Raw genomic sequence first — 18,974 nt, forward strand, 5'->3', positions numbered from 1 at the left:
CTATCGTTCTATCATTTAATGTGCTATAATGACTTGTTATCAATAAGATATATGTAAAAATTTATGTTACTTTTTACACTGAGACAAAAGACAATTTTTAAAAGTAAATGTATTTCTAAAGATAATGAGAGCCTAGTCTGTGTAAAGATTAATATTATGAAACATAAAGGTATTTTGCCATAAAAAGTGTAAGTTAACAGTTTTCTCAGCCTCTCCTTGATTTATGTTTTAGATGTAAAAGTAAATGTATTTCTATGGGTTAATGAAAATATCATATTATGTTAACTAACATTCATGTAGACTCAGGAAACAATATATGTAAATTTTGTAAAATGATATTTAAAGAGGATGCAAAGATCAGCTTCAAAACTAAAACATTTTGTATAAGACTTGTAAAGAGTCCAATCTTACTACATGATAGAGTGGCTCAAAAAATAAGCCAAACGTTAGCTCATTTAAGGTTATATTCAAAAGAGTGGTTTTTATTAAAAAAAATTAACTGGGATCTCAAACAGGAGATATGTAGAACTTGGTCAAAATTCAAGATAGCTATTAAACACACTAAATATGTTTTTACTGTTATTAATTCCATTTTGTGTTTTCATTGTAAGCTCTATAACTGTTGCCTGATTAATGTTTTACAAAAGTACTGCTTCACGAGAAAACAACCTGAACTAATTTAAGATAATAGGCCATCACCTAAAGTACAAATGGGAAATACAGAGCCCAATTAAAGGAGAAGGGGATAAATGACTGTACAGTTATAGACATTAAATTTGAAAAACAGTACTATTACTTTATGACAGGTGAGACTGGCTTGCTGGATGCTTAAGATCAAGACTCAAAGATTAAGATTAAAATAAAGGCACCAAGAAAACCAATATTTGGTTCTTGCCCTCAGAGTCAGCCTAAACCCGGGGAACAGAATTTCTATAAGGAGATTTACAACTCTTTTTTTTTTTTCATTATTTTTATTTAGCTTTTAATTTTTTCCAGACTGCATTTAGATTCATTGTACACAAATGGGGTATATAATTTCATTTCTATGGTTGTACTCAATGTAGATTCATACCATTCATGTAATCATACATGTACATAGGGTAACGATGTCTGTCTCATTCCACCATTTTTCATACCTCCCTCCCTCTCATTTTCTTCTACATATTCTAAAGCTCCCCCATTATCTCTCATTCCCCACCCCACCCCTTATCATCCTCCACTTATCAGGGAAAACATTTGGTCTTTGGTTTTTTGGGTTTGGCTATTTCACTTAGCATGATATTCTCCAATTCCAGCCACTTATTTGCAAATGCCACAATATTATTATTCTTTATGGCTGAATAGTATTCCATTGTGTATATATACCAGGGTTTCTTTATCCACTCATCTGTTGAAGGGCATCTAGGTTGGTCGCACAATCTAGCTATTGTGAACTGAGCTGCTATAAACATTGATGTGGTTGTGTTACTGAAGTTTGCTGATTTTAGGTCCTTTGGGTATAAAAAAGGTGTGGGATAACTGGGTCAAAATGTGGGTCCATTCCAAGTTTTCTGAGGATTCTCCATACTGCTTTCCAGAGTGGCTACACCAATTTGCAACTCCACCAGCAAAGTAAAAGTGTGCCTTTTCCCCCATATCCATGCCAACATCTATTATTGTTTGTGTTCTTAATAAAAGCCATTCTAATTGCAATAAGATGAAATCTTAGAGTTGTTTTAATTTGTAGTTCTCTCATTACTAGAGATGTTGAACATTTTTCATATATTTATTAATTGCCTATATGTCTTCTTCTGTAAAGTGTCTGTCCAGTTCCTTGACCCATTTATTGATTGTGTTCTTTTAATTTTGGTGTAAAGTTTTGTAAGTTCTTTAAAAATTTTGGAGTTATGTGCTATATCTGAAGTACGTGTGGAAAAGATTTTCTTCCACTCTCTAGGCTCTCTCTTCACATTCTTGATTGTATCCTTTGCTGAGAAAAAGCTCTTTAGTTTTAGTCCATCCCAGTTATTGATTCTTGTTTTAATTTCTTGTGCTTTGGGAGTCTTATTGAGGAAGTCTAATCCTAAGCCAACATGATGAATATTCAGGCCTACTTTGTCTTCTATTAGGTGCAGGGTCTCTGGTCTAATTCCTATGTCTTTGATCCATTTTGAGTTGAGTTTTGCACAGGGTGAGAGATAGAGGTTTAATTTCATTTTACTGCATATGGATTTCCAGTTTTCCCAGCACCATTTGTTGAACAGGCTATCTTTTCTCCATTGTATGTTTTTGGCTCCTTTGTCTACGATGAGGTGACAGTATTTATGTGATTTTTGTCTCTGTGTCTTCTATTCTGTACCATTGGTCTGCCTGTCTATTTTGGTGCCAAAACCATGCTGTTTTTGTTACTATTGCTCTGTATTATAGTTTAATGTCTGGTATTGTGATACCTCCTGTTTCACTTTTTCTATTCAGGATTGTTCTGGCTATTCAAGGTCTCTTGTTCTTCCAGATGAGGTTCATAATTGCTTTCTCTATTTCTATGAGGAATGTCATTGGGATTCTAATTGGAATTGCATTGAATCTGTATAGTGCCTTTGGTTGAATGACCATTTTAATAATGTTAATTCTGCCTATCCAAGAACATGGGAGATCGTTTCATCTTCTAAAGTTTTCTTCAATTTCTTTCTTTAACGTTCTGTAGTTTTCATTGTAGAGGTCTTTAACCTCTTTTGTTAGATTAATTCCCTAGTATTTTATTTTATTTTTTGAGACTACTGTGAATGGAGGGGTTTTCCTAATTTCTCTTTCAGAGGATTCATCACTTATGAATAGAAATGCATTAGACTTATGCATATTGATTTTATATCCTGCTACTTTGCTGAATTCATTTATTAGTTCTAGAAGTTTTCTAGTGGAGTTTTCTTAATCTTCTAAATATAGGATCATGTCATCAGCAAATAGTGACAGCTTTATTTCTTCTTTTCCTATTTGTATTCCTTTAATTTCTTTGGTCTGTCTAATTGCTCTGGCTAGTGTTTCAAGGACGGTGTTGAATAGAATTGGTGAAAGAGGGCATCCCTGTCTTGTTCCAGTTTTTAGAGGAAATGCTTTCAATTTTTCTTCATTAAGAATGATGTTGGCTGTGGGCATAGCATAGATAGCCTTTACAATGTTGAGGTATATTCCTATTATTCCTATTCTTTCTAGTTTTTAAGCTTGAAGGGGTGCTGTATTTTATCAAATGCTTTCTCAGCATATATTGAAATAATCATGTGATTCTTAACTTTAAGTCTATTGATGTGGTGAATTACATTTATTGATTTCCAGGTGTTGAAGCAACCTTGCATCCCTTTGATAAACCACACTTGATCATGGTGCACTACCTCTTTAATATATTTTTGTATGTGATTTGCCAGTATTTTGTTAAGAAATTTTGCATCTATGTTCATCAGGGATATTGGTCTAAAGTTTTCTTTCTTTGATGTGTCTTTGTCTGGTTTTGGTATCAGAGTGATACTAGCCTCATAGAATGAATTTGGAAGGGTTCCCTCCTTTTCTATATCCTGAAATACTTTGAGGAGTAGTGGTATCAGTACTTCTTTAAAGGTCTTGTAGAATTCAGCTGAGAATCCATCTGGTCCTGGGCTTTTCTTTGTTGGTAGGCTTTTGATGGCTTCTTCTATTTCGATGCTTGAAATTGATCCTTTTAAATTGTGTACATCTTCCTGATTCAGTTTGGGAGGATCATATGTCTCTAAAAATTTGTTGATGTCTTCAATATTTTATATTTTTGATTTTCAAAGTAGCTTCTAATTATACTATATTTCAATGGTGTCTGTTGCGATATTTCCATTTTCATCACAAATTCTAGTAATTTGAGTTTTCTCTCTCCTTCTCTTCATTAGTGTGGCTAGGGGTTTATTAATTTTGTTTACTTTTTCAAAGAACCAACTTATTTTTTTGTCAATTTTTTGAATTGAATTCTCTTGTTTCAATTTCATTGATTTCAGCTCTGATTTTAATTATTTCCTATATTCTACTATTTTTAGTGTTGATCTGTTCTTCTTTTCCTAGGGCTTTGAGGTGTAATGTTAGGTCATTTAGTTGTTGACTTTTAGTTTTTTAATGTATGAGCTCAATGCAATGAATTTTCCTCTTAGCACTGCTTTCATAGTGTCCCAGAGATTTTGATATGTTGTATCATTGATCTCATTTACTTCTAAGAACTTTTTTGTTTCTTCTCTGATTCTTCTGTTATCATTGCATCATTCAGTAGCATATTATTTGTCTCCGGGTATATGAGTACTTTTTGTTATTTTATCATTGATTTCTAATTGCATTCCACTATCGTCTGATAGGATACAGGGTAGGATCTCTATTTTTTTGTATTTACTAATGACTTTTTTGTGGTCTTTTTTGGTGAAGGATCCATTAGCTGCAGAGAAGAAAGAATATTTGCTCAAAGATAGATGAAATACTATGTAAATATCCATTAAGTGTTTATCATTGATTGTATTATTTAGTTCTGTAGATTCTTTGTTTAGTTTTTGATTGTAGGATCTATCCAGTGGTGAGAGTGGTGCATTAAATTCCTCCACTATTAATGTGTTTTGGTCTATTTGATTCTTAAAACTGAGAAGGGTTTGTTTGATATAGGTAGATGCTCCATTGTTTGGGGCATTAATATTTAAAATTATTACATCTTGCTGTTTTATGCTTCCCTTGAGGAGTATGAAATGTCCTTCTTTATCCCTTCTGACTAACTTAGGTTTGAAGTCCACTTTATCTGATATGAGGATGGAGACCCCTGGTTTTTTACTGGGAACATGTGCATGGTATGTTTTTCCCCATCCTTTCACCTTTAGTCTGTGCATGTCTTTTTCTATGGGAGTCTCTTGAAGGCAGCATATTGTTGGGTCTTTCTTTTTAATCCAATCTGCTAGTCTATGTCTTTTGATTATTGAATTTAGGCCATTGACATGTAAGGTTATTATTGAGATATGATTTGTATTCCTGTTCATTTTGGCTTATTTTTGGTTTTTTACTTGTCCTTTGATTGGCTTTTCCTTTAGGGTAGTTCTTCTCTTTGCTGACTTGTATTGTTGTTTTTCACTTCCTTCTCACAAAATATTTTGCTGAGAATGTTTTGTAGAACAGGCTTTATATTTGTAAGTTCTTTCAACTTTTATTTATCGTGGAAAGATTTTATTTCATTGTCAAATCTGAAGATTAGTTTTGCTGGGTATAGTATTCTTGGTTGGCATCTGTGTTCTTTCAGAGCTTGATATATATTGTTCCAGGCCCTTCTTGCTTTTAGAGTCTGGGCTAGAAATCTGCTGACATCTGTATTTATTTCTCCTTGTGCGGGGGCACCTGGCTCTCCTTGCAGTGCTTGACAGAGTTCCACTCAAGGATGATTGCAGAGACTCATCCTAAAAGGATTGTAGCCAGATGTATGCCTCCCTAGCTTGGATGTTATTCTGTGGAGTTTTCCTAATAATATATTACTCACTTCAGTCTGAGGATCTTGCTAGAGGTGATGGGAATAATTCTACAAATTTCCAGAAAAACATCATGGAGACAAAAACACATGTTGAAACCCTGTGATGTTAACCTCACTACAGAAGAATGTTCTTATTATGTTAAAAATCAAACACTACATTTACTGGCACAACCAGAATCTGTTGGGGCACAGAAACTTATAGATAACAATGTTTCCCCAAGTTCTAAACACAAAGCATCTCCCACAGTAGCTACTAGATATAGACTAGCTTATTTTATCAATGACAAGCCCTGGTACCCCCCTAAAGGCAAGCCCTTAGAGAAGGCAGATATAGATCTCCCCCTGTCTCCCACAGGGTGATTTTATCCAGATGATGGTTGTGTTTATGTGTGGAGGTAAGGTAAAAGAATAAGGTTTCACAACATTCCTTCCTTCCTACAAAGAATATGTCACCCCTATAATAAACGTTGGTACATAATAACCATTGGGACCACTGCCCTCCTATAGCCCTTAACTCAGCAATTTAGATATTAACCAGAAGGACCTAGTAGAGATGGTCACATAACATTATTTGTCTATCACTTTACCACAAAAATAATAAAAATAGTCTTAGGTCATATAGAGTTTAGATATTAAGGAAATAAACATTGTATTAGTTCATTGACATAGTTAGATATTCTTAAAATAATTGTGATTAAGTAAGGATAATCTGTAAGGATACTGTTTTCTCATAATCTTTTGGTAAAAACAATTTCTGCCTATGCTTTGGAAATTTCTTTGATTTTATTAATCATAAGCCTGTCATCATAGCCTGAAGAAAAATGTATATAAACCCAGCCTTCCCCAGAATAAAGTGGGATTGATTGCACCAGAACTAGAGTCTGTGTCTTTCATTCTCCATCCATCACCGACGCTGTCTCCCCGCGCCCCGTTTACCAGTGTGGAACCCATGGACTCCTGCTAGGGCTGGACCCCGGCACCCTTGTATGTAATCTGATGCTTTTCTCCAGCAGCCTTTAATATCCTATCTTTATTTTGAATGTGAGGTATTTTCATTATAACATGTCTTGTTGTGGATTGTTGTAGTTTTGTGCACCTGGTGTTCCGTAAGCCTCTTGTATTTGATTTTCCATTTCATTCTTCAGATTTGGGAAATTTTCTGATATTATTTCATTGAACAGGTTGTTCATGCCTTTGGTTTGTATCTCTGTGCCTTCCTCAATCCCAATAATTCTTAAATTTGGTCTTTTCATGATATCCCATAATTCTTGGAGTTTCCATTCATGACTTCTTAACATCTTCTCAATTTGTTCGATTTTATTTTCAAGATTGAATATTTTGTCTTCATTGTCTGAGATTCTGTCTTCCATGAGGTCTATTCTGTTGGTGATGCTTTTATTGAGTTTTTAATTTGGTTTATCATTTCTTTCATTTCAAGTATTTCTGTTTTTTGTTTTTCAGAATCTCTATCTCTTATTGAAGTGTTTTATTGCTTCTTGCATTTGCTCTTTGAACTGTCTACTGGAATGGTCATGTGTTGCCTACATTTGCTCTCTTATCTCATCTTTTGCCTCACAGATATTTTAATCATGCAGATTCTAGACTCTTTTTCTGTCATTTCTACTGCCATGCTGTCATTGGAGTCTATCACAATAGCATCTTGTTTTGTTAGGGATACTTTCTTCTCCCGTTTTTTTAAATATTGTTTCTGTATTTTCCCCTCTAGCAGTGTAGATCAGTGACACTGAAGTTTGCCCCCTGTAGGTTGATTATGACCCTGCAGTTTTCCACTACTTCTTCTTTGAAGGGGAGATCAATACCAATACCACCCAATACAAAGAAAATGTAGCCCTGAACCAGATAGCCCCTATAAAGACTTTAACATTATTGTAATGAACAGGATCAGTTCAATTACTATTTAAAGTATTTCTAGTTGTGAACGAGAGGATGGGGAAAGGGTGTAGGATATAAGTGAGTAAATAGAGGTACCTGTCCAAGGGAAGGGCCTCCAGTCTCCTGTAGGTGTCTCAGGAAGGAAGCCGCCCTTCCAATGATGATGGCCACATCCTCAGGAATATTTCAAAATGCCTGCATCAGCCTCCAAAGGAGCTGGGGAGCCCAAGCAAGGGTGTGTTGAGTCAGCACGGAGGTAGGCGCAGTGTCCCTCAACAGTAGGGGGGCAGGCAGGCAGGCAACCTCTGACCTCTGTGGGGGAGGCGGGCTCATCGCTGGCATCCGAACTCGGTGTCACTTTACAACTCTTGACCACATGACCTCCTGATCAGGGAGGCTGATGAGACCACTATAGGATGAAAAGTCAATCAGTGCTCCAGAGGAGGGTCATCGAAAAAGGGAGACACCTCTGGATGCTTCCAAAGGAAGCCACCCCATCAAGGAGACCCTACTTAGTGGATGGCACTAAAGAAGCTAAGAAGCTGCTCTCAAGTTCCCCAGAGTGACCCCTGTGGGAAATCAGCTGACTCTTAACAGACAGGAAGGGGTCAGTTTGACCAGCTTAATCTTAAACACCTAGTAAAACAATTAAAACCAACCCATAGCCATTCCTGGGCACATAAAAGAAGAAAAAATAATTAAATATATCTTAAGATATACACTTGTGTTAGTCCCAAGAATAAGTAAGACTAGAGGCCACAAAAGAGATTCTTAGGCAGGAGTGCCTAATGGCTATCAAGAAACACTGCTAGAATCAGAAATTTTTGGTCCAACTATATATTAGCTTTAAATTAGGAGAAAGTTCAATGTACAAATGTATGATTAAATATAAAAAACATGGTGTTTAATAAAAATTAGCCAAGGCACAAAAGATTTGTTTTAAATCCTACAGACTTGGTTGCAATTTTAAACAACTTTGCATTTCAAAAATTTTACTTTTAATGTGTTTTAAGCTAAATTAGTGTTCTTTACTTTTATATGTGTCTTTTATGTGGTAAAAATGTTGCCTAAACTTTGCTCTTAAGGTTGTTCTATTAATCTCAGCTACATTGTAAACTATTCCCACACATAGTAATGTTACTATCTATCTATAAATGTTAAGGACTGTAGCACTTAAATTCAGCTCTACTCCGTAGTTTTCTCTTGATAAAATAATGCTTTTATTTTTGTTTCTTGTGTGTTATGATTTCAGACCTATGTTTTTACTGTTGCTAATTCTTGTTACTGATATTCTTTATAACCCCACTAGGCAAGCCATCATTGAGAGAGTAAAGAGAAGTTTTGTTTAAGGAGGGGGGAGGAAGGGGAATTAAACACAAAAAGGAATAAAACACAAAAATATTATTATTTCAAAAAATTTTTATTTAAATTAAAAATTAGGATCTCTCATTGCTGTTAAGTTACAGGGATATGAAAAGAGAGCAGCTGATGGTCAGAAATTTACCACCTGGAGGTCTGAAGCCAAAGGCCCATTCAGACTGAACCTGCCTGTTACACTCAGTGGGGAACCACGGAGCTCAATAGGTCATGATGTCATCTATTATGATAGAACTACTAATATTAATTGCCTTATATTCTCTGTAGGTCTGGCTACAATGGTCCCAAATGACTGGAATAGGGTACAAAAGATTGCTATTTAAATATGATAGACACCTTAGGGGAAATTTGTTGTTTTTAATGATGATTAATGTCTTATTGAGTCCCAATAATAAGGGCCATAGTTCCTTTCTACCTGTTATGCTACAATTCCCCTCCGAGGAATCGCCTCAACACAAGTTTTTCAACAAACAAAAGGAGACTTATAATGAACTCGAATTGCTATTTTGCTCCAACATCAACAAAAGGACTTATTGGACTTAATGACTAAGAAAATTATCATCTTAAAGAGGACTTCCTGGGCTTATTGATTGAGAGAATTAATGCTCAATTTCTTATCAATCAATTATGTATAACCCCTTATGTTCTTAATTTTTCTTTTAAGTGGATTGCTAATTAATAAGGGTCAAAATTTGCTTCCTGTTAACATACTGTTAAATTTGATCATGTTTTACTCTTTCTGTTAGGTGTTTAGATTCTTTGGAAAGTTTAATTTGTAAATTTTGCTAAGTTACAAAACTCAAATCATAAGGTTGTAATGTTAACAGAGATCATCCAAGAAATAGAGCATAAGGAATGGGGAGATATGGGCCTTGTCCCCTGGAAGTAGGTCAACGTGCCTTTCAGGTCATTCAGGGACTATGGCTTCATCCTTCTTTCCTGTGTTCTGTGGACAGGATGTTCTTCTGTGTTTGTGAAACTGTCACCTTCTGTGTTCACATGGTTGTTTTTTATTTTCTGTTTAGTCTGCCAAGTAGGCTAGTAACTACTTACGCAAGGCTTGACCTTTAAGATACATGACTAGCTAAACTGCAAGCATATAAAAGACAGTGTTTTACACAATAAAAATAGAAGCAGCTTCCTATGTGACAAGTACTCCATTTCTTCCAAATAAAGCTCTTCTCCTCGAATCTCAGTGCACAGAGACTAAGTCCTTTTCTCATTGTTCACCAAAGTTACACTTGGATAGTGTAACTGGCCTACCTCCATTGTTGCAGTCAGTGCAACAGGTAAGTTCTTTCTACCCCTAATTTCTTCAGGAATTTTAACATGAATAGGTGTTAAGATTTTTCTGCATCTAATGAGATGATCATATAATTTTTATCCTTACTTCTATTTAAGTGAAAAATTATGGATATTGTTTTGTGTAGGTTCAACCATTCTTATATCCCTGGAATGAAACCAGTTTGATCAGATTTACCATCTTACAAATTCTTAATCTTTTGTTGGGGATTTTGGCATCTGTGTTTATCATGGATATTGGTATGTAGTTTTCTTTCCTTAAAATGCCTTTATCTGGTATTAGTATTGGGGTGATACTGGATGAATTTTGGAGTGTTCCCGTTTTTCTAATTCATAAAATAATTTGAGGGGTATTGGCATGTCTTTTTTAAAGGTCTGGTATAATTCAACTGTGAATTCCTCTGGTCCTGGGATTTTCTTTGTTGAAATACTTTTTATTTCTAATTCAATCTCATTGCTTATTGTTGATCTATTTAGGCTTTTCTTGTCTTCTTGGTTTAATTTTGGTTGAACATGTATCTAGAAATCTTTCCATTTGTTCCTAAATTTTCTATTCTTTTTGGCAGTTTTCAAAGTATCCTTTATAATCTTCTGGATTTCAGAGATGTCTGTGTTGATATCTTCTTTTTCATCTCTGATTCCATTAATTTGGGTCTTTCCTATCTTTATTTTGGTTAGTTTGGTTAAAGGTTTATCAATCTCATCTATCTTTTCAAAGAACCAACTTTTGTTTCACTGATCTTTTATACTATTTTAATTCTCTAATTTCTTATCTTAACTATTTCCTTTCTTGTACTGATTTTGGAAATGTTTTGTGTTTGTTATTCTAGAACCTTGATATGCATCATTAAGTTGCTATTTGGGATCTGTCTGATTTTTAATATAAGTACTCATAGCTATAAACTTATCTATTAGAATTGCCTTTATTTTGTCCCAGAGATTTTGGTATGTTGTATCTCTAATCTCATTTGATTCTAAGATTTTTAAAAAGGTAACCTTTACTTTCTGCTAATAGTCATTCATTTTTCAAAAGTGTATTGTTCATTCTCTGTGTATTTATGCAATTTATAGTTTTCCTTGCAGTTGATTTCTAACTTCATTCCATCATGATCTAAAAAGATGCTAGAAATTATGTCAATTATTTTTGTATTCACTAAGACTTTCTTTGTGTCCTAAAGTATGGTCTATTTTGGAGAAGATTACATGAGCAGCTGAAAAGAAAGAGAATTCAGCTCTTGGGCGAAATATTGCATAGATATCTGGTACATCCATTTGATTTATAGTATTTTTTAGATCTGAAGATTCTCTACTGATTTTTGCCTGGATGACCTATATATTGGTGAGAGAGGCATGCTAAAATATCCCAGTATCATTGAACTGGGATCTGAGTATTTTAGTTAGCTTTTTAGTTGCTGTGACCAAAACACCTGAAAAGAACAATTTTAGAGGAGAATAAAGGTTATTTGGGTGTCTTATAGTTTCAGAGGTCTCAGTCCATAGTGGGCCAGTTCCATTACTCTGGGCCTGAGATGTGTTAAAACAGTGTGGTGGAAGAAAGTAGCTCAGGTCATGGCACAGGAAACAAAGAAAGCTCCACTCATTTGATTTCTACAATTTGGTACAATAATTGTGTCTGGGGCTTAAATATTTATTATCATTATTATCTTCCTATTAGAGTGTACTTTTTAACCATATGAAGTTACCTTCTTTGAATCATCTGATTAATTTTGGCTTGAAATATGGTTTGCTGAACATGAAATGATCACCTCCTGCTTGCATTTGGTCTCAATTTTTATGGAACATCTTCTCTTATCCTTTTGCTTTCAGCCTTACCCTTGCCTTACCAGCTCTGTCAAAGTATCCTTCCTTCCAAAATTTTCATTCTATGTGCTTGGGGGAGGTGTGCTGACTCATAAATCTATCTCTCAGCCCCTTCTTGGCTTGGAAGAGGTGGCTCAGGGATCACAATATTCTATTTGACCCTAATTGGTCCTAGTTCTCATCCCTTGCATAAGCCAAGCTTTTTATCCCTGAGTTCCAATCACCAATGTCAAATAAAATTGTTCTTCTCAACTCTGTAGGCTTAGTATGTTGCTGCTGAACTGCTATTTTTATTTATTCTCCAGGAGCTGCTACAATATCGTGGGTTCCCGTAATCTGCTCTCCTCCATTCTCCAAAGGGCTAAACTAAATAAATTTTTAAACATGTTAAAGTATATTCATTACAAGAACATATAATGGTGTAGGAAAACAAAAGAAAGGTCAAATTATTCAAAATGTGTGAAGAAAAAAAGCAGAAAAGAGCTATACTACATGAAGACCATAAACAAGACTGTCCCCCATCCAAAAACAAAAACTACCACTGCACTCTTTAAAAATTTTTTTAAGAATTTGTTCAAATTAGTTATACATATGACAGTAGAATGCATTTTATGCATTTTGATAAATCATCACAAATGGAGTATAATTTCTCATTTTTTCTGATTGTACACATTATAGGATCACATCTGCCAGTCATATTATGATATATGTACGTATGGTAATAATATCTGTTTCATTCTACTATCAGTCCTACCCCTTCCCTCCCTCTCCCTTCCCTCCCCTCTGCCTAATTTAAAGTAACTCTATTCTTCCCTAAAAACAAAGTAAAACAAAATATCAAAAGGGTAATGAAAAATAAAAGGTGACAGGAAGAAAAAGGGAAGAAGCAAATGTGTGTGTGTATGCCTCTGTGTGTGTGTGTGTGTGTGTGTGTGTGTGTGTGTGTGTACATGAAGCAATAAGCAAATAGCAGGGCACCAAAAACTTAATGAAAAATGTAAGACTTTTTCTCCACTGAGTGGTCAAAATTGTGGACTAGGCTGGATATTCACTACCTATGCCAGCATGTCTTCTTTCCATTGCTTCTTGGACCATGTGCTCCTTAGGGAGAACAAGGCTGAAAATGATTAAGCTCTTCCTCCTAATCATGTCGTTCATCAAACTGCCAGCAGAAATGCCCTGAAAACAAAGCTGGTTGAAACAGCCCTCAGAGCCTCTGTTCGCCAGTACCAGGTAGGATGGAATGGCAAGTCCTGTGGGCTGAAGTTATGTCTAGATGGCAGTGACTGATGCCCTTCCAGAGCATGCAGATGGAGAGACCTACATGGGGAGTTCCAGTGGCTGGGATCTAGCATTGATAGAAACTTGGTAACTCTATGGGTGGTATCTACTTTAGAGAAATAAGATCACAAACTCCTAGGGCTGAAGAGATGCCAATGTCTCATGGACATCTGAGCCATGGGTGCCTCCCTCCAGAAAATTCTACATGTAGGGCAGGATGATCAACTTCCCTGGATAGAGAGGGCACAGCATTCACATGCATTGTCCATGAATGTGACCTGCCAAGGCTCAGTGCCTGAATGTAATCTTGCTTACTTGTTTAGATTCCTGACTCTCTTTTGCTGGTCCTGCGAGCCATTAAATTCAAAGGAAATGTGAGTTGCCTTCTCCTCCATCTCTCTGTCCTGAATATCCCTGGATATAATCTTTTTTGTGAATGTTTTGATTGTATTCCACCAGGTGCACCCTAGTCCACATGGTAGGTGCTGGCTGGTTTAGTGTGGCAAAATTTGTTATGATCTCATGGATTCTCACAACAGTAAGCTCCATTGTGAGCTTCACAAATTGGATTTCTGCTTCAATGGAACAGCTGGAAAGTGCAACATTCTTCTAGTTCACTCTTTGTTCCCCTCATTTCTGTTCTTCTGTCATTACTTTGTATTTCCAGTGTTCCTCAAGGTGGAAAAAAAAAAAAAAAAAAAAAAAAAAAAAACAGTTCAAGAACCTTCTAGTTTCTCCAAAATATCTTGTGCAAGGTTCTGCAGCAATACTGAATTACTGTCATGTTCTGAAAGTTTCAGTCTCCCCAAATTCATAAGTTAACTTCTGACCCACAAAGTTAGAGTTATATATAATTGGAGATTGGGCTTTTGGGAAGATGATTAGGTTTTGAAGATGGGGTACTCAGGGATGGGATTAGCATTCTTATTAAAGAGGTCTAGTGGAGCTGGTTTGTCCTTCTGTTGTGTGCATATAAAGTGAAAAGTCTTTGTCTGTGAGAAAGTGGGCTCTCATCGGATAACAAACTTGCTGGAGCATTGTTGTTGGACCTCCCAGACTTCAGAACTATGAAAATAAATTTCTTTGTTTGTAACCTACCCAGCTTATCATATTTTATTCTAGCAGTGCAAAAATATTAAGGCAAAGATTATAGAAATGTGCTATAAAAATAATGTGAGCATCATAGAAATAAAAATAATAGATGCCCATCATCAAGTCTTCTGGGAGACATAAAAGTTATAAGATTAAATTTTATTATAAATTTTATTATGAAATTGGAGAATATCATGCTAAGTGAGATAAACCAATCTCAAAAAACCAAAGGATGAGTGATCTCGCTGATAAGCAGATGATGATACATAATGGGGGGTGGGAGGGAGGCAAGAATGGAGGAAGGAGGGACTGTGTGGAGGGAAAAGAGGGGTGGGAGGGGTGGGGGGAAGGAAAAAAACACCCATCAAACACCATTACCTTATGTAAATGTATGATTACACAAATGGTATGCCTTTACTTCATGTACAGAGAAACAAGTTGTACCCCACTTGTTTACAATAAAAAAATTTAAAAAACTTTATTGTAAATTTAAAAGTACTTTTTTAGATATAAGAATAAAATTTAAAATTTAATTATCTTGCTGATATAATTTTAATATGGTCTGTGTCTCCCTAAAAGTTCATATGTATAGAGCTTAGTTTCCAAAGTGGTAGTATTGAGAGGTGGTGTGGACTTTTAAGAGGTGGAGCACAGTAGGGAGCCCTTAGGTCTTTGGGAATGTGAGGTAGCTCTCTTGTGACCCACTGGTGGTTTTCAAAAGAAGATTGTTTATCCAAGGCATAATTATGTTTCTATAAACCATAACTTAGCATTACCTAAGATGATAGCAGAAAAGTAGAATCAGACAGAAAAATAACAAACATTTTGTATTGTGAACAGGATACCAGTCATTTTAATTATGTTACATGTCAACTTCCCACAAAACCCACCAGAATAACCTGTTCTTCAAATGATGCTTATTAAACCTTCCAGTATAAGAAGGAACCCATTTGGACAGTCTAAGTAGCATCTCAATAGAAAGAGATAAGAGAATGTTTGTAGAGTTTTAATGTTATGAATACAGTGGTTTGAAGTCTTTTTTTTATCAATCAGGAAACTGAAAACAGGCAAAGTTCTTGACAATGGTTTAAGATTGGTAAGGTTCTTAAAAAAAAGAATTATGATAAACAATTTGCTTTGTTTGTTTTTGTAATCAAGTTATTTGTTCAAGTGAAGAGTTTACTGTCCTGAAAGGTAAGCTGTTTGCTTAGATAAATTAGTATTCAAGAATTTCTTGAATGTCAATGCAGGTAGATTCAGTGACAATTGAATTATGTTTACATAATTCTAGGTTCATAATAATTTCTTCCGACACAGTATAGTTATTATATAAGCAGAGGAGAGAAAGAGGTCCTGCTATCCATTTGAAGGCATACCTTCAATGGCTCAAAGACTTCCACTAGGCCTTACTTCTTGAAAGTGCAACCACGTCCCAGTAGCACTGTACTTCTTGTGATAAAGCCTTACTATGTAGACCTTTGGTGGCCACTCAAGATCCAAATTACTACACTTTTTCCCTAGCCTACAAAAGTGCATGCCCATCTCACTGTGTGAAATGAGTTCAATCCATTCCCCAAAGTTCTAAAGCCTAAACGGTTGCAGCATTGCTCAAAAATCTAAGTGCAAAGTCTCTTCTGAGACTCAAGGCAAACTCAGTTGTGAGTTCTGTGCAGTTAAAAATGAAAGTTATATACTCCCAATATACAATAGTGGGACAGGCCCAGGGTAAACATTCCCATTTGAAAAGGGAGGAACAGGGAAAAAGCAAGGAGACCAAAGCAAGATTGAAACACAGTAAGGGAACCTCTAAATTGGACAGCTTCCTGTCTGGCATCTGAAATAAACTGGGGTGGGACGTGTGCTCCCAAGGGCTTGGGCTCCTCACACTGATGGTCTTGTTAGTTGAATTCCATGTGATTTCTCTCAGGATGGAATCCATGTTGTCCGCAGTTTCCCTTTGCAGGCATTACACATTTCTGGCATCTTCCGTCTTCTTTTGTATATCTATTGCAACTTTGGTTTCTCACTGTCACTGTTCTATACAATATCATGTCAGGGGTTTTTGCAGGAACTCTGAGCCTGTGATAAACTGACTGGTTTCATAAACTTTCCTTTGAAATCTTGGTGGAAGCAAGTTATGATACATCTAACTCTTATCTTCTGCATGCCTGAAAAATTGGCATGATATGGGTGATGCCAAGGTCTGCTGCCAGCTTAAGTTTTGGCCTACTTGAGACACAGGTGTACCAAAGTTCCAAAGTGCCTTGCTGACTGAACATGGTAAAATGATTCTCTAGGAGGTCTTGACTAACCAGGGTACCCTGGAATCTATTCTCAAAAAGTCTCTGCCCTGAAAAATGTTTGAAACATATTTGTATCTCTGCATCTCTAAGCCTGTGATGACTACGGTCTTGATGATTCCTGAGATGCCTTCAATCTATCTTTCCAGTTGTCTCAGTACAAATAACTTGGTTTATTATCTGCCCTCTCCTTGGCCAAACTTTATGCAAACTCCTTTTCTGGTCAAAGTGTTCATTTAAAGAATATTTTTGCTTTGCTAATTGTTTCCTGGATTATCACTCTAAATTTCAATAAAATCAGTTAATAATGCCATGTCATCCCCTGACTGATTTACTGCTTTGAAATTTCCTCCACAAGTAAAACAAGTCCGTAACCTTTAAAGTAGAAAGCTTCCCTCAAAATCTCAAAGCATGGACAAATATATCCAGATTCTTGTTACAGTATGATATGCAGATACCTTAATCCATCTCTAATATAATCATTATTTCCACCTAAAAACTCATCAGCATAGTCTTTACTGTCTGCATTACTATTAGCATTCTGCCTTTCTGAACTCCCAAGATTATTATCTGCTAAACTCAGCTTAATGGCAGTACTTGATTTTTCTAGCTTGCTTATCCAAACTTTTCCAAATTCTTTTCAGGGACCAATTCCAAAGGCGTTTCCACATCATTGGGTCTACAGTAAAGGCAATGGCTCTCTTACTTGGTACTAATTTTCTGTTAGTCAGCATTCCATTACTATAAAAAATACTTGAATCAATCAACTTATAAAGAGAAACAGTTTATTTTGTCTGCAGTTGGGAGGTTTTATTCCATGATTTGGTGGGCACATTGTTCTAAAGCCTCTTAAGAGAGGCAGCACATTATGGGAGCAGGGAGAAAAACTGCTCACCTTATGGTCAGAAAGAAAAACAGAGAAAGAAGGAACTGTTGTCCCTTGAGTGCACAATGACCCCCCAAATCTCTCGCTGAGTACCACCTCTATAAGGTTCCACCACCTCCCAGTAGCACGAGGATTTAACACAAGAAGAATTGTTAGGGGGCACTTAAGATCCAAACTATAGCAATTCATACGTTTTCCATTTCCCTTTAGCCATAAACTCTTCATCTTCCATTTCATTTTTTTCATTTTTTTTTCATTTTTTTGCAAAAGATTTATTGAAAAATTCAAGGCATTTGCTGTGTTGTTTTCTATGTATATATTTTGTTCATTGCATCTCGGTTATACTATTATCTTCTTTTTTGGTGCATCCTGCAAATTAGAAGTTGCAATTGCAATATATGTTTAATCAGACTTGGGATTTTCTTTTTTGTTTTTTTTTTAAATTTTTTAATAAGAAGGCATAACAGGTAGAGTTTTTCTTACATTTATGAAACTAATCTATGGTTATCTCTCTTGTAATATTAACAACCATTGATATTCAATGACTAGGTTGTAAATATACAATGATCTCTTGGTTCCAGGTTTAATCTGCCCCATGGATACCAAAATCTGCTGAATCCCAAATCACTTATAAAAATCACATAATATTTGCATGTAATCTACCAACATTCTCCCAAATTCTTTAAATAATCACCAGATAATTTATAATACATAATACAATGAAAATGTTAAGTAAATTGTTGTTATATAGTATTATTTAAGGACCAATAAGAGAAAAAATGCCTCTATAAATCCAATACAGACATAATTTTAAAAATATGTTTTGATCTGCAGTTTGTTCAATCTGTATATGTGGAACATGTACACACACAGGGTTAAATGTGTCTTCAAATTACTTTCTTTAGGAGACTTGCCCTGCAAATATAACACAATCTATATTTTAAATTAATGATTGATCTCTAATTAAATTCTTTTACTTATTTCTTATATATTATTAACATGTTTTCCATACTATTTTTCCACTTGGGGAAATTTTTTCTCAGTTTTCATAGACTCAAGAGTCAGTGAATTTTCAAATCCTTGACTATTTTTGGCTTTCACTTGTGAGAAATTATTTGGAATTGGTAAAACTGTGAGCTCAAAACATTTACTCTCATAATTCAATATGCATTCATTTTTTTCTTCTAACATAGTGATACACATAATATCATCAATGTTGATTTATACTATGCCACTTAAGGAAAATTCATCAGGAAAACGATGGGAACTACTAATGATATTATGAATTGCAGTTCTATTATAAGAACTGTTGGGGCAATCATATCTGATGACATGTTAGTTCTCATTTATATCAGAAAAAAATATTTGGGAGATAAAATGGGAGTTATTTCCTACTTAATACCAGTCACCCATGATTCTCTGCCTGAACAAAAGCATAGAATGGTTAACTACCTTCAAGAAGGCAGAATGAAAGAATTAAAAAAAAATGTCCAAACAGAACTAAATCTTAAAAGTTTTCAGTGAATGAAATGTAAAA

At 35.3% G+C, this 18,974-nt stretch overlaps 2 protein-coding genes across 7 annotated transcripts in view; both read right to left on the reverse strand.

Moving 5' to 3' along the window:
• The window catches only part of LOC306670252 (putative selection and upkeep of intraepithelial T-cells protein 1 homolog), a 201,674-nt gene that overhangs the window by 74,394 nt on the left and 108,306 nt on the right, over positions 1-18,974 (reverse strand). The gene's annotated exons all lie outside the window — the stretch shown is intronic.
• LOC306670164 (selection and upkeep of intraepithelial T-cells protein 8-like) overlaps positions 17,748-18,974 on the reverse strand; it is a 152,106-nt gene continuing 150,879 nt past the window's right edge. The window contains exon 7 of the mRNA XM_079154732.1: positions 17,748-17,806. Coding sequence (XP_079010858.1) covers positions 17,763-17,806 — 44 coding nt within the window. The 3' untranslated portion in view covers positions 17,748-17,762. The remainder of the gene's footprint in view (positions 17,807-18,974) is intronic.

This window comes from Sciurus vulgaris, assembly GCF_902686455.1.
Source record: "Sciurus vulgaris genome assembly, chromosome: 1".
In the NCBI taxonomy this organism is placed as follows: domain Eukaryota; kingdom Metazoa; phylum Chordata; class Mammalia; order Rodentia; family Sciuridae; genus Sciurus; species Sciurus vulgaris.